Source organism: Plecotus auritus (genome assembly GCF_963455305.1).
Source record: "Plecotus auritus genome assembly, chromosome: 6".
In the NCBI taxonomy this organism is placed as follows: Eukaryota; Metazoa; Chordata; class Mammalia; order Chiroptera; family Vespertilionidae; genus Plecotus; species Plecotus auritus.
The window spans coordinates 51683724-51698475 of NC_137773.1; the positions used below are offsets into that span (position 1 = coordinate 51683724).

The 14752-nt window shown below is 37.0% G+C and overlaps 1 protein-coding gene across 2 annotated transcripts in view; it reads left to right on the forward strand.

Annotated features, from left to right (window-relative positions):
• The window catches only part of NAA15 (N-alpha-acetyltransferase 15, NatA auxiliary subunit), a 72360-nt gene that overhangs the window by 15708 nt on the left and 41900 nt on the right, over positions 1-14752 (forward strand). For both annotated transcript variants that reach the window (XM_080676042.1, XM_080676043.1), the window contains exons 2-5: positions 7248-7332; positions 10112-10216; positions 12403-12560; positions 13630-13764. In XM_080676042.1, the coding sequence (XP_080532168.1) occupies positions 7248-7332; positions 10112-10216; positions 12403-12560; positions 13630-13764 (483 nt within the window). The remainder of the gene's footprint in view (positions 1-7247; positions 7333-10111; positions 10217-12402; positions 12561-13629; positions 13765-14752) is intronic.

Here is a 14752-nt window from a genome sequence, read left to right on the forward strand (position 1 = left end):
AAAGCATTTAGCACAATGCCTATCATAAACAGGAAGTATTTTATATATTTCTGATGCTTTATATCTAGGATTTAAAGATTCTTTTTGATACTCAACAAAGTACTTAAGATAACAAATGTTTTTTTTTTTTGTTTGTTTGTTTTTTAAAATATATTTTATTGATTTTTTACAGAGAGGAAGGGAGAGGGATAGAGAGTTAGAAACATCGATCAGCTGCCTCCTGCACACTCCCCACTGGGGATGTGCCCGCAACCAAGGTACATGCCCTTGACTGGAATCAACGTGGGACCCATCAGTCTGCAGGCCGACGTTCCATCCACTGAGCCAAACCGGTCAGGGCAAGATAACAAGTGTTTTAGTGTCTGAAGTTAGTGTTTGAAACATGGGCTGTTTGATTCCAAAGGCAGTTCTTTTCACAACTTACTAATTCCTTAAAGTTTTGTTTCTGGTATGTAAAAATTACATCTAAGTGTAACGCTAGAATTAGGACACAGTGATGATACAACCCGGGCATGTGCCCTGACCAGGAAACAAACCGTGACCTCCTGGTTCATGGGTCAATACCCAACCACTTATATTCTGGATATAAGATCTTTGTTAGACATATTTATTGTATATGCCTTCTCTGGCTTGCCTTTTTAAAAACACTGTTTTGATTTTTAAATTTCCGGTTTAAGGAATTCTATCTACCCAACATAATGAAAATATTGAAAAAATACTTTCTTCTAGAAACTTTATTATTTACCTCTCGTATTTAGGTCTGTGATGCTTTTATAACTTAGTTTTCTATTGTAGAGTCATTGTGACTCTGCTTATTTATTTTTTCCTCTTAATTCTTCAATTTGGCTAGTTGCTATTTCTGTGTGTCTTCAATTTTACTGATCTTTTCTTCGATGTCATAATTGTTTTAATTTTATCTGATGAAGTTTTCAATGTACATAATTGTATTTTTTCATCTATAGAAGTACTCTTTCTTTGCAATATATTTTTACTCATTTCAGAGAGGAAGGGGGAGGAAAGATAGCAACATTAATGATGAGAGAGAATCATTGGTTGGCTGCCTCCTGCATTCACCCTACTGGGGACTGAGCCCACAACCCCGGGCATGTGCCCTGACTCGGAATTTAACGGCAACCTCCTGGTTCATAGGTTGATACTCAACCACTGAGCCGCACTGGGTGGGCAATATGTTTATATATATTTATTTTTTAATATTTTTTATTGATTTCAGAGAGGAAGGGAGAGGGAGAGAGAGATAGAAATATCAATGATGAGAGAGAATCATTAATTGGCTGCCTCCTGCATGCCCCTACTGGGGATTGAGCCCACAACCCGGGCATGTGCCCTCGACTGGAATCGAACCCAGGACCCTTCAGTCTGCAGGCTGACGCTCTATCCACTGAGCAAAACCAGCTAGGGCAGTTTATATTTTTTAATTCATGAGCACATTTATAATAGATATTTTGTTATCCTCATCTCATTGCTCCATCATTTCTCTCTTTTATTTCTCCTGGTTATGAGTCATGTTTTTCTGTTTCTTAGCTAATTTACTCATTTTTTTATTGGGTGTTGGGCATTATGAATTTTACATTGTTTTTATTGGATTTAACTGTCTTTAAAGAGTGTTAGACTTCGTTACAGCAGGCAGTGAAGGTACTTATACATCAGTCTGTGGCTTTGTTAGGGTGGGTCTCTAGAGTATACTTACTCCAGGGCTAGTTTTGTCTTCTTACTGAGTAGACTTTTCGACAATACTGGTATTTACTGAATTTAGCTGTTTATTGAAGCTCTATTCTGGCTACTTGGAACTCTCGGTACCATGTGCATCCTAAGACTTGTTGAACTTAGTGCTTTGTTTGGCTTTATGAAGTTTCACCCTACATATGCACGACTTATTATTCAATAATTTGCAAATTGTTGGATCTCTTTCTCTAAATAATTCCATTGTTTTTGCAGATGTTGTTGGACTTCAATCTTTGTCTCTTCAACTTTGTGGACTACTGTGCTGTGCTTGGGATTCTCTTGTGCTGTGATCTATAAAGCAGTGGCATTTCTAAACTTATCATGGTTTATTCCTCCATCTCATAATGATTCACAATCCAGCCCTGCCTGTTGGTCAGTGTCTGACAACAGTTATTTCATACTAGAGGCCTCGTGCACTAATTCATGCACCGGTGGGGTCCCTCGGCCTGGCCTATGCCCTCTCTCAATCTGGGACCCCTCGGGGGATGTCGGACTGCTGGTTTCGGCCCAATCCCCGTGGGCCAGGCTGAGGGACGTGCACCGGGCCTCTAGTATGCATATAACATCTTTGGTTAATCTCTTTCGCCATCCCCTCTTCCCTCCGAGATTCATCAGTCTGTTCCATGTTTCCATGTCTGTGCATTGAGTATCTGTCCCTGGTGGTCAGTTAAAATGGTTAAGTGGAATGGCTTCCTAACTCTTTGCGTGTCACAGCTACCGGTTTAACAGGCTTTTATATATATATATAGATATAGATATATATTTTTTTATATTTTATTGATTTTTTTTACAGAGAGGAAGGGAGAGGGATAGAGAGTTAGAAACATCGATCAGCTGCCTCCTGCACACCCCCTACTGGGGACGTGCCCGCAACCAAGGTACATGCCCTTGACTGGAATCGAACCTGGGACCTTTCAGTCCACAGGCTGACGCTCTATCCACTGAGCCAAACCGGTTTTGGCAGATATAGATATTTTGTCCAGTTTAGTTTTTTAAATTGATTTTAGAGGAAGAGAAACATCGATTTTTAAAAAAAATATATTTTATTGATTTTTTTATAGAGAGGAAGGGAGAGGGATAAAGAGTTAGAAACATCAATCAGCTGCCTCCTGCACACCACCTACTGGGGATGATCCTGCAACCAAAAGTACATGCCCTTGATCAGAATCGAACCTGGGACCCTTCAGTCCACAGGCTGACGCTCTATCCACTGAGCCAAACTGGTTAGGGCTGTCCAGTTTTGTTGTTGGAGAAGGGCAAGTTCAGCCTTATCCCATCATGGCCAAAAGTAGTAGTTCTTTTAATACATTTTTACAGAAATAAGTTTTAAGAAAGCTAATTGAAGGTTTTAAGAATAATGCACTTAAACTGTTCATTGTATGTATGTTTTTCCTGGAAAATGTGACAAATTAAGTGACCCTTTTAACTAGCCTAGTCTTTACATCATAGCTTCCTCTAATACTTTTTACTGTTATTATAATTATACTAGAGGACCATTGCAGGAAGATTCCTGCAAGAATAGGGCTTCCGCCCTGGCCGGTTTGGCTCAGTGGATAGAGTGTCGGCCTGCGGACTGAAGGGTCCCGGGTTTGATTCCAGTCAAGGGCATGTACCTTAGTTGCAGGCACATCCCCAGTAGGGGGCATGCAGGAGGCAGCTGATCGATGTTTCTCTCTCATCAATGTTTCTAACTCTCTATCCCTCTCCCTTCCTTTCTGTAAAAAAATCAATAAAATATATTTTTAAAAAAAGAATAGGGCTTCCTTGGGCCTATTCCTGCAAGAATAGGGCTTCCTGCGGCCTGCCCGCTGCCTCGCTCCCTCCCGTCTTTGCTGCCTCGCTCCCTCCCTTCTCCACTGCCTCGCTCCCTTCTGCAGTGCTTGGCTTCCTTCTATGCTGTCTTTAGTCTTCGTGCTGCACCTGCCTGCATATGCAAATCAACTTCCATCTTTTTTTTTTTGGTTAATTTGCATACCTGCTCCTGATTGGCTGTTGGGCGTAACAGAGGGACAGTCAATTTGCATGTTTTGCTTTTATTAGTGTAGACCAGAGGCCTGGTTCACGGGTTCATGCACCGGTTGGGTCCCTTGACATGGCCTGCAGGGATCAAAGCCGAAACTGGCAGTTCAATGCCGCCTGCCTCTCTCGCTCATCCCAGTCCCGCTGCGCCTGCCATGGGCTTGTGCCCAGTCAGTCCAAGCCACAGCGACGCTTGCCAGCCATGAGCCCTGCGTCTGGCACCTGTCAGTTAGCTAAGTGGTGCTCCCACTGTGGGAGTGCACTGACCACCAGGGGGCAGCTTCTGCATTGAGTGTCTGCTTCCTGGTGGTCAGTGCATGTCATAGTGACCGGTTGACTGGTGGTTTGGCCGCTTAAGCTCTTATACATATAGATAAGAAAAACGTTATTTTTAAGCTTTCTGCTAAGTAAATAGGAACACTAAGTTTACTTGCTTAGTCCTGTGTTTCTTTGGTTACATTTGGTAACAACTCCCAAGTTATAACTTTTGTTCTCCCCTTCCTCTTATCCCCCAGGTCATTCAGCCTGCTGAGTGCTGTTGACTGTGGGAGGGGCAAAGAGTTAGGAAGCAATTGCAGAGAAACTGGGACTGATGGACCTACTAGATCAGGGGTGGGTTACCTCTGGCCTGTGGATTCATTTGATCTGGCCCTGCCAAGGAATTAGGGGTGAGTTAATTAAATGTTTGACCAAATATAGCAGGCTAATTTTCAAGTTGATAATTTTGTATGGCCCATGAATGATGTTATAAATATCCAAATGGCCCTTGGCAGAAAAACAATTCCCCTACTCCTTTACTAGAGGATGGAAGTATGAGGGAAAGAAAGGACCAAGGATAATTAGTTTTTTGTTGTTTTTTTTTTTTTATCATCATCTGATTGGATGAATTGAGGGGAAGGTATATACTGAGATGGAAAAGACTTGGTGAAGAATAGATTTTGGGGTGAAATCAGTTGTGTTTGGGATATGTTAAGTTTGAGATGTGAAACAACAAACAAGATGGTGAGTACATAGTTGGTATAGAACAACTCTATAGTTGGCTGTACTATTGAGCTGTAAACAATTGGTTTCTTGATGCTACATGTAAAAAGTTACTACACATTCTATCATTTTGTCATCTTTTGCATTAACTATCCCTCCCAGATTTTGAATATATTATTTCAAAAGTTGTGAGTAAAATTTATGACAGTGAATATCTTTTAGATGCAGGTTTTGTTTTTTTTTTTGGTAACATACAGTGATTTAAAAAATTATTATGAAAGCACAAGTAATTCCCGCCTTTACCACCAAGCACCCTCAGTCCTTCTAGTCATTTTATCTGGTATTTGCTTTCTTTTGTTTAACAATATTTATTTATTTATTTATTTATTTATTTATTTATTTATTTATTTATTTATTTGTTGTTGTTGTTAATCCTCACCCGAGGATAATTTTTCCCATTGATTTTTTTGATTTTTACAGACAGTGAAAGGGGGGGAGGGAAGGACGAAGAGTGAGAGGGAGAGCTATTGATATGAGAGAGACAAATCAATCATTTGCTTCCTGCACGCACCCGGGTTTGGGGAGCGAACCTACAACCCAGATACGTACCCCCTTGACTGTGATATGAACCCACAATCCCTCTGTGTGCTGTCTGATGCTATAACTACTGACCCACACCAGCCAGGGCGATAAATGACTTTTAGACATTTGTTGATTTTTGGCTATGGAAAATGAGGACTTAGAACCACATCATTACCATGTTTGCCCTCTTTCCTTTTCCTCATATCACAATATTTCAGTAAATTAGTACTTAATATTTACATATTTATAATCATGTATGTGTTGTTCACTGTTAAGCCAAATCCTATATAATAAAGAGGTAATATGCAAATTGACCATCACTCCAACACACAAGATGACCGCCCCCATGTGGACACAAGATGGCTGGCAGGGGAGGGCAGTTGGGGGCGACCAGGCCAGCAGGGGAAGGCAATTAGGGGTGACCAGGTCTGCAGGGAAGTGCAGTTGGGGGCAACCGGGCAGGGAGGGGAGCAGTTAGGTGTTGATCAGGCTGGCAGGGGAATGGTTAGGGGATGATCAGGCTGGCAAGCAGAAGCTGTTAGGGGCAATCAGGCAGGCAGGCAAGTGTTAGGGAGCCAGCAGTCCTGGATTGTGAGAGGGATGTCCGACTGCCACCGGGATCGGGCCTAAATGGGCAGTTGGACATCCCTCGAGGGGTCCCAGATTGGAGAGGGTGCAGGCTGGCCTGAGGGCCCCCCCCCCCAATACATGAATTTCATGTACCGGGCCTCTAGTATTACAGTAAGATCACACTTTCTTCCTTATATAAGCTTTTCTCCTGGAGTTAATACCTATCTCATTTATGCAGTTATCTGGTTTTCTTTTCCTTTTGTTAATTGATTTCAGAGAGGAAGGGAGAGGGAGAGAGAGATAGAAACCTCAATGATGAGATGTTGCACGCCCACACTGGGGATCTAGCCTGCAACCTGGGCATGTGCCCTGACTGGGGAATCAAATCATGACCTCCTGGTTGCTCAACCATTGAGTCACACCAGCTGGGCAGTTGTCTGGTTTTCTGTAGACCTGTTACTTTTCCCCCAAATGTGCCTGTACTTCTGTTATGTGCTTATAAATAATATTTTCCATTTTTGGCCTTGCTGCAAACTTATTCCATGGTGTCCTTTGGCTTCCTGTTTTATTTTGGAGTGGTTGTTCTCTAGTTCTTTTTTCTGCATTAGATTCCTTAGTTACTAACTTCCATGTTGTCTTGTTAAATTTGTTTTGATTCTTTTTAACAAGCTTTCTAAGGGAGAATACATAGAAATGAAATTTTAGCTTTCTGAGAAGCCTTAAAATGTCACATTACTTATATAGTTCATTGCTAATTTGGCTGGGTATAGAATTCTAGATAGAAACTTATTTTCCACTGAATTTTGAAGGCTGTGTATAGTTTTCTGGCTTTCAGCAATATTGCAGTACTACTATGGAATAAAAGTTAGGTGCCATTATGATTACAGATCATTCTTATGTTTGCTTGTTTTTTTCCTTCTCTTTCTCTGGAAGTTTTTAAGGACCTTTTCTTTTTGGGCTTTGAAATTTCATTATGATGTCATGGTGTGGGTCTTCATCCTTTTTCTTCTTTATTACTTTGCACACACCTTGTCCCTTTGCAGCTTGAGAGACTTCTTTCCTTCAGTTAAAAAGAAAATTTATTTTGAAATGTAATTTCTGCACTTTTACTTTTTTTCAGATTTCACTTTATATAATAATTGTTGAACCTTTTGGAGTGAGCTAATGATTTTATTTTTTTTTAATCTATATTCTGCCCTTTTGTTTTACTTTCTGTATTTGAACCTTCTGTATTTTTTTACTGGGATTTAGGAGAATATGGAAATAATCTTTGTGTAACAGAATAAAAAATTTAGCATTGAATTTAAACTTTTTGCATTTCTTGCTAAACTTAATTTTTTTTTCTTTGACAGAGATGTTATGAGCATAAACAGTATAGAAATGGGTTGAAATTCTGTAAACAAATCCTCTCTAATCCCAAATTTGCAGAGCATGGAGGTAAGTGTAAATACCATATGCTTACTTGTGAGTATAAATAGCTAAGGCTTTGCTTATTTGTCTGGCTTCATTTATTTGGGTTCTATCACTCCCAGATGCCTTAAATAATTTCCAGAGAGAATGGACTTTCTTATCCTTGACGTTTGTTTTTTGAATTTAGTGTCGAGAAAATGATACACACATTTTACTTGAGTTCTGACTTATCTATTTTGAGAATAAGCATGGTAGGGAAGGCAGAAGCATCTAGTAGAATAAATATGCTTATTTAAATTGAATCAGTAAATTAATTTAAGATGTTATAAGAAAAATTTGCTTAGAATTTTGAGCTGGGGAACTTCATTCCTTATAATAATTATTCTGAAAGTGCCCATTTGGTCCCACCGTCTTTTTATTTAGCATTATATCTTAATTAGTATTTCCAAACAGTCATATTTAATGCATGATTTGTATATTGTAATGTTCTGAAAATTTTTTTGCCTTTTAGCTTTTGCGTATGTAAGGGTAGAAGATTGGACAGTGAGATGTTTGTAGAGTAAGAGAAGAGTGTTTAGCTAAACTTGTGATGAGGCAATGGAAGAATAAGCTTTCACAGGTCAGAGTTGTATAGTTAGGAAACATGGCTCTTTGGTAATTAATTTGATAGTTTTCTAACTATTGGAGAGAGAGTAATAGTTTTCTATTAGCTTTTATTAAAATAAAAGCACTGTTTTCTTCTTTTTTTTTTAATCCTCACTGGAGAATATTTTTCCATTGATTTTAGAGAGAGTGGAAGAGAGAAATACAGAGGGAAACATCGATGTGAGACAAACACATCAATTGCTGGCCTCTTGCACGCGCTCTGACCAGCGCCCAGGCCCAGGAGGAGGCACGTGCCCTTGACCGGAATCAAACCTGGGGTCCCTTGGGTCCGCAGGCCAACGTTCTGTTCACTGAGCCAAACCGGCTAGGGCTAACACTTTTTTAATGTTAAAAATATTTTTTGCTGGCCAGCTGGATATTAGGTAGTTTACATTTTTTTCTAAAGTATGCATACCGGTCATGTAACTTTTAATAATGTAATGATAGAATTTCAATATAGCAGAGACCAAATTTCATTGTTCTAAAGTGCAGTTTCTCATATTTTAACATATCTGAAGTCAGGTTGCATATAAAGGATTGTAATTTAATTGAAAGTATTTTTTAACAGTACATAAAATGATGGTTTGTCGTAAATGTAATGGCAACCCGGGGTTCCATTAATTAAAGGAACTTGAAGATGTTTGGTAAAACTTGTAAGAATACATTTTACTTGTTTGAAAACAAAGAATTACTTTTTACAGTACCTTGCCAAATATATTTGTTTGCTCTCTTTTCATTTATACACTAGAGGCTCAGTGCATGAAATTTTGCGTTGTGGGGGGGGGGAGTACCTCGGTACCTCAGCCCTGCACACTCTCCCAGTCTGGGAGCCCTCAGGGGATGTCTAACTGACAGCTTAGGCCCACTCCCCGACAGTCGGACATCCTTAGTGCTGCCACAGAGGCGGGAGAGGCTCCTGCCACCGCCACTGCACTTGCCAGCCGTGAACTCAGCTTCTGGCTGAGCAGCGCTTCCCCTGTTGGAGCGCACTGACCACCAGGGAGCAGCTCCTGCGTTGAGCATCTGCACCCTGGTGGTCAGTGGGTGTCATAGTGACGTCATTCCACCATTCAGTCGATTTGCATATTAGCCTTTTGTCATATAGGATGATTTAAAACAATTTAGTACATGATTTCTCCCCTCTTTTTTGCTTTTATTTCTTTATCTGTACTTTCCTATAAATGTTTTTTTTCCTTTTGAACCATATTATCTTTTATTCCTACGTAATTTTTCTATAAATTCTAAATTTTAGTTCTAAAAGTTAGGCAAATACATTTTAATGAATATTTTTATTCTTTTTTACATCATAAAATATATATTATAAAATTAATTTTTTTTGGCCTTTTGTACAATATTCATGTTGCCCTTAACTTCCTCTTGTATTTATTTTATTTTTATTTTTTTGTTAATCCTCACGCAAGGATATTTTTCAATTGATTTTTAGAGAGAGTGAATGAAGGGGGAGAGACAGAGAGATACATATAGATTGGTTTCCTCCCACACACACCCCTACTGGGGTCAGGGCCAGGGATGGAACCTGGGACACTTCAGTCTGCAGGCTGACTCTGTATCCACTGAGCCAAATCGGCTTGGGCTCAACTCTCTCTTTTAATCTGTTCATTGCGAGTGACAGGAGTCTGATATCTTCTTTTACTTGTATATTTAATAATATTCTAAAGAATCATTGTAAAAGAATGAAATTTATGCATATCAGAAATGTGTAAGCATATAATTTATATGTATATTTTAATCATTGAGCAATGATTTTAATCATTAATTTGGATTCAAAGAAGTAAAGTCTGTTTTGTGATAAAGTTTTTCATACTTTAAAGGAGTAATTATATAAGGTCACTCTAGAATTTCCCTGAAGAATAGTAATAGAGCTGTTATATCTTGTTATCATATGAATTTCCAGATATTAATGCATTTTGTACCTTTCATCTAAAAAAAAATCTAGGGAGGCCTAGAGTATAGAAATGTGGTTTAACTTTGGTTTGTCGATTTTTAAAATATTTTAATTCTGTGCAAACCTGGAAAATTTCCTAATAATCATCAATTCTTAGGGTAATGTAACATTTGTCTTTGAGGTTATGGTTATCTTTTTTGTTGTTAACTATTTTATATGTTTAATTTCTTTTTCCTACTTTTTATTTTTTAATAGAAACTCTGGCTATGAAAGGATTAACATTGAACTGTTTGGGTAAAAAGGAAGAAGCTTATGAATTGGTTCGTAGAGGTTTGAGAAATGACTTGAAGAGTCATGTGTGTATCCTTTTTGAGATATATATAAAGATTGGATTTGGGTTCTTGAGCTAAGGCAGTAAGTAGTTTGGGAATCAGCAGTTTTATATTCCTCTTACCATTTAACTCCAGAGGAGTAGCAACTGCCTTCATTCAGTGAACACTTTTACATATCTATTATGTTCTAATGCATCTATTTACAGATTAATGGACTTGCCTTTTTAAAGTATCTATGAAAACTCTTCCCATGCTTCAAAAAGAAGGCACCTTGCAGACCTTGTCATGATGATAAAGAAGGGTGTACACTAAGGAGTATTAGAAGCCATATAGTGCACTGATTAAGAGCACAGGTTTAGGAGTATACTTCACTTAGGTTTGAATCCCAGCTCAGCTTCTTTCTGGTTGTGATCTTAGGGCTTAGTTTCCTCATGCGTAAAATGAGGGTAATCAGAACCACCTTACTGTGGTGTTGTAAAGATTTAATGATGCTTAACAAAGTCCCTGATAATGCTAATTACTATGCTAGATAAATTTTATTTTAGTAAGGGAAATATGAGGGTAGCAGCAAGTACAAATGTCTGAGGGAATATAGAGGGAAAGATTGTGGCTTGCTATTTTTTAAGTCGTTTTTAAACAAATATTTTCTTGCCTATTTTGTGGGCAAACACAATTTTAAGTGCTGAAATACTTAGCAGATTTTCAAATGTTTACCAGGGCCGTGGCATAGTACAGATTAAGAAATGAAAGAGATTCATTTAGAAGCATATACAGAACATTTCTGAGTATTACATGAAATGTTAGTGCATGTTAAAAAATTATCACTATTCCAGTAAAAAAATAGTGAGTTGGGAATAACCAGAAACTAAAAAGGTAAGCAAATATTAATCAATCAGATTGTTGTAGATATCTTTTCATCATTTTTAATGATTGCATAGTGTTCTATATGTTATTTGCCATGGTTTATATAATTGGGTTCCTCTTGATGGACATAAAACTCCTTGAGGGTAAATTTTTAGGAGGTGAAGATTAGAGGCAGTTAAAATGTGTTAGAGTGCTCAAGAGGTGATTGAAATGGGGAGGAATGGTAAGGTAGATAATGGGGGCAGATTATAAAGGGTAGTGTGTTTTAGGCTTTTCAGAACCATGTTCCAGTCAACAGAAGATTTTGTTAAGCTTTACTTTGTCATTCATATTATGAAAAGATTATTTTTCAAGTAAAATTTTATTTTAAATATATATTTTTAGCTAAACATGCCATCCTAGATATTCTATATTTTACTGTTCTTGAAAATCCCTCCTATAAAAGTTATTAAATTGAAATTTTCGAGCCTGATCTGAAAGAGAAACTTCTGTAAATTTCTGGAAAGGGGAGTGGATTTTTTTCCTTTTGATTATGAATGTGTTAGAAAGGTTACTTTGGGAGGAGAGAATAAAAGGTGGGAGGATGGGTGATTACTATAGGTGGGAGGATGGGTGATTGTCGTAGTAATTAAGATCTAAAGTGAAAAGTACTTGAATTAGGGGAGTGGAAATACATATTTTCCCCTTTCATCTTTTTTTTACAACATGTAATTTTGCTTACTTGTATATATGTCTCTTATTAGACTCTTAAGTTCATTGCATGCAGGAGACTGCCCATTTGGGTCATCTACCACCCTAATTATTAAGACATTTTAATATATGTGGAATGAATATTTTTATTTTTTATGTGGTTAATTTTTAGGAACTTCGTTCTGCACTAAGGGTTTTCTCCTGAGGACCTTGTTAGCTAAAGAAAAGAAAATATACATCATTTAAAATAATTGTATGTCGTGGATACCCATTCCCTCTTTTTTCTTTAGATATTAGCTAATATTTATTGAGCATTGTATGCCAGCCAGTGAGCACTTTATATGTGTTATTCCAAACTAATGCTTTGCTTTATAGACTTCCTATTTACATTTTATAATTGAGGAAACATGGCCAGATTAAATAACTTATTGAAGGTCATAGAGCTAACAAGGCAGGCTAGACCTGTTTGCTCTGGTTTGAAAAGCTGTACTGTTTTCCATTGTATTAAACTATTGTATCTTTATATTATCTCTTTTTTATTTAATGTTTGTAATTTTATAAATAGCTATAGTTCTCTGAGTTTCCTGGGGAATATTATTGGAATACTATCTCTTGGCTTAACTAAGTCCTTTAGGTTGTATCCTTAACTAATTCTTTTAGGTTGGCATGTTTATGGCCTTCTCCAGAGATCAGACAAGAAATATGATGAAGCCATTAAGTGTTACAGAAATGCGCTAAAATGGGATAAAGACAATCTTCAAATCTTAAGGGACCTTTCTTTACTACAGATTCAAATGCGAGATCTTGAGGGTTACAGGGTAAGTGAAATAGAGAATGTTTTTTATTCTAGGAGAAAATATTGTTAAAATATAAACCTTTTTTGAGAACTTTCTGATAACAAAATCTTGCATTTTTAAAAAGAATTTAATTAAATCTTACACCTTTCCCCAGTAGTGATTGTGTTAATGACTGGACTATTCAGATTTTAAAAATACATTATTTTACTATGAGGCAGTTAGATTACTCTATAGAATTTAGTTAATCAAGTCAGTAAAAATTAACAATATTCCTCACATAGGCAATGCCTTTGTCTGCTATTAACATTTAAATATTAGTTACATTTTTCTGGGAAGCAAATTTTTTTTGTTTATTTTTACCCTCATTGAAACTAATATTCTGTCTTTGTAGCTACATTTTAATTCTTAAACATTCTATTAAATTAGATGATTTTGTTTCTCTTTTTTCCCAGTAGTACCTGTTGAGTTGTTTTCTATAGATCTTAATTCAGTAGTTGTGCATTGTATTTTTTTAAATGTTTTTTTCTTTATACTATCTTTTCCATCCTGTCTTTTCTTAGAGCTAATAAATTAGGAAATAATGATGAGTACCTAGTTATAACTTTTTTTTTTTTTAATTACAAGATTACTTTGGAGGCTTTATTGTACCTTTTTTAAAATCCTTACCCAAGAATATGTTTTTTTAAATTAACTTTAGAGATAGAAAGGAAGAGAAAGGAGGGAGAGGGGGGGAAGGAGAGAGAGAGAGACACATCAATTAGTTGTCTCCTGTATGCACCCAGATCTGGGATTGAACCTGCAACCTGGGTATGTGCCCTGACCAGGAATTGAACCTGTGACCTTTCTGTACACTGGACAATGCTCCAACCAACTGAGCTACACAGGCTAGGGCTTCATTGCGCTTCTTAACAAATATTTTTTTGCTTCTGTAAAGCTATACAATATGGATATTTGAAACTGTTTTCTGATATTATTCCCTGCTTTGTGTTGCAAATTGCTCAGTGTTGTGGGGGAATTAATAAGATCTTTTTAAGAAGCATATGCTTTCACTGTAAACCTAAGAAAAAGTTTTTTCCCCCCTGCCTTGAAGGAAACAAGATATCAATTACTTCAGCTTCGACCTGCCCAGAGAGCATCATGGATTGGTTACGCTATTGCTTACCACTTATTAGAAGATTATGAAATGGCAGCAAAGATTTTAGAAGAGTTTAGGAAAACACAACAGGTAACACTCAGAAGCCAGACCTAGTAAACTAGGTCCGATTCTAAATATAACTAAAAGAAAAAAGTGTACAAGAATAGTATGCAAAGAACTCCCTAGGAGTTCACACATTACAAACTTAATATTTCACACATTTACCTTATAATCTCTATATCTATTTATCTGTTTACATTTTCTTCCAAAAACATTTGTGAGTACTTGCAGACACAGTGCTCTTTGACTCCTAAATGTTTCCAGGTGGTATTTCCTAAGAATAACTATAGTTGTGAACTCTATAGGATAGTACTGTGTAGAGTATTTAAAAATTAGGAAACTTAACATTGATAGACTAATCTCTAGCCCATTTATCAATTGTTTATATTCTTTCTAGATTTTTCCTTTCCCATTTCAGGATCTAGTTTAGAATCATATTTTACATTTGCTTATGATTTTTCTTTGGTCTCTTAATCTTTGGAAGTTTTGAAGGCTTCTTTTGTACTTCATGACATTGATATTGCTGAAGAATATAGGGCAGTGCTTTTTTGTAGAATGTCCATCCATTTGGATTTGTTTGGTGGTTCCTCATAATTAGTTATAGTTATGTATTTTTGGCAGGAAACCACAGAGTGTTGTTGAGCCTTCTCAGCTCATCACATTAAGAGGCACAAAATGTCTGTTCTATTTGATCACGTGGATAAGGTGGTATCTTCGGTTTCTTCACTGTAAACTTATTTTTTCTTTGTTATTTTTTTTCTTTTTGTGTTAATACACAATTCGAGACTTTATGGGGTAGCCTGTTCATCAAATTTTACATTTATCCACTAGTTTTAGCATTTATCAATTATGATTCTTGCTTGAATCAACTGTTTCAATGATAGTTGCAAAGTGGTGATTATTCTTATTCCTTCTAGATTTATTATTTGACATTTTGCTATTAAAAGCTTTCCTTTCCCCCTATTTATTATATGTAAGGACTTAGGGATTCTTAGTCAGTGGGTTATAAGTTAATACT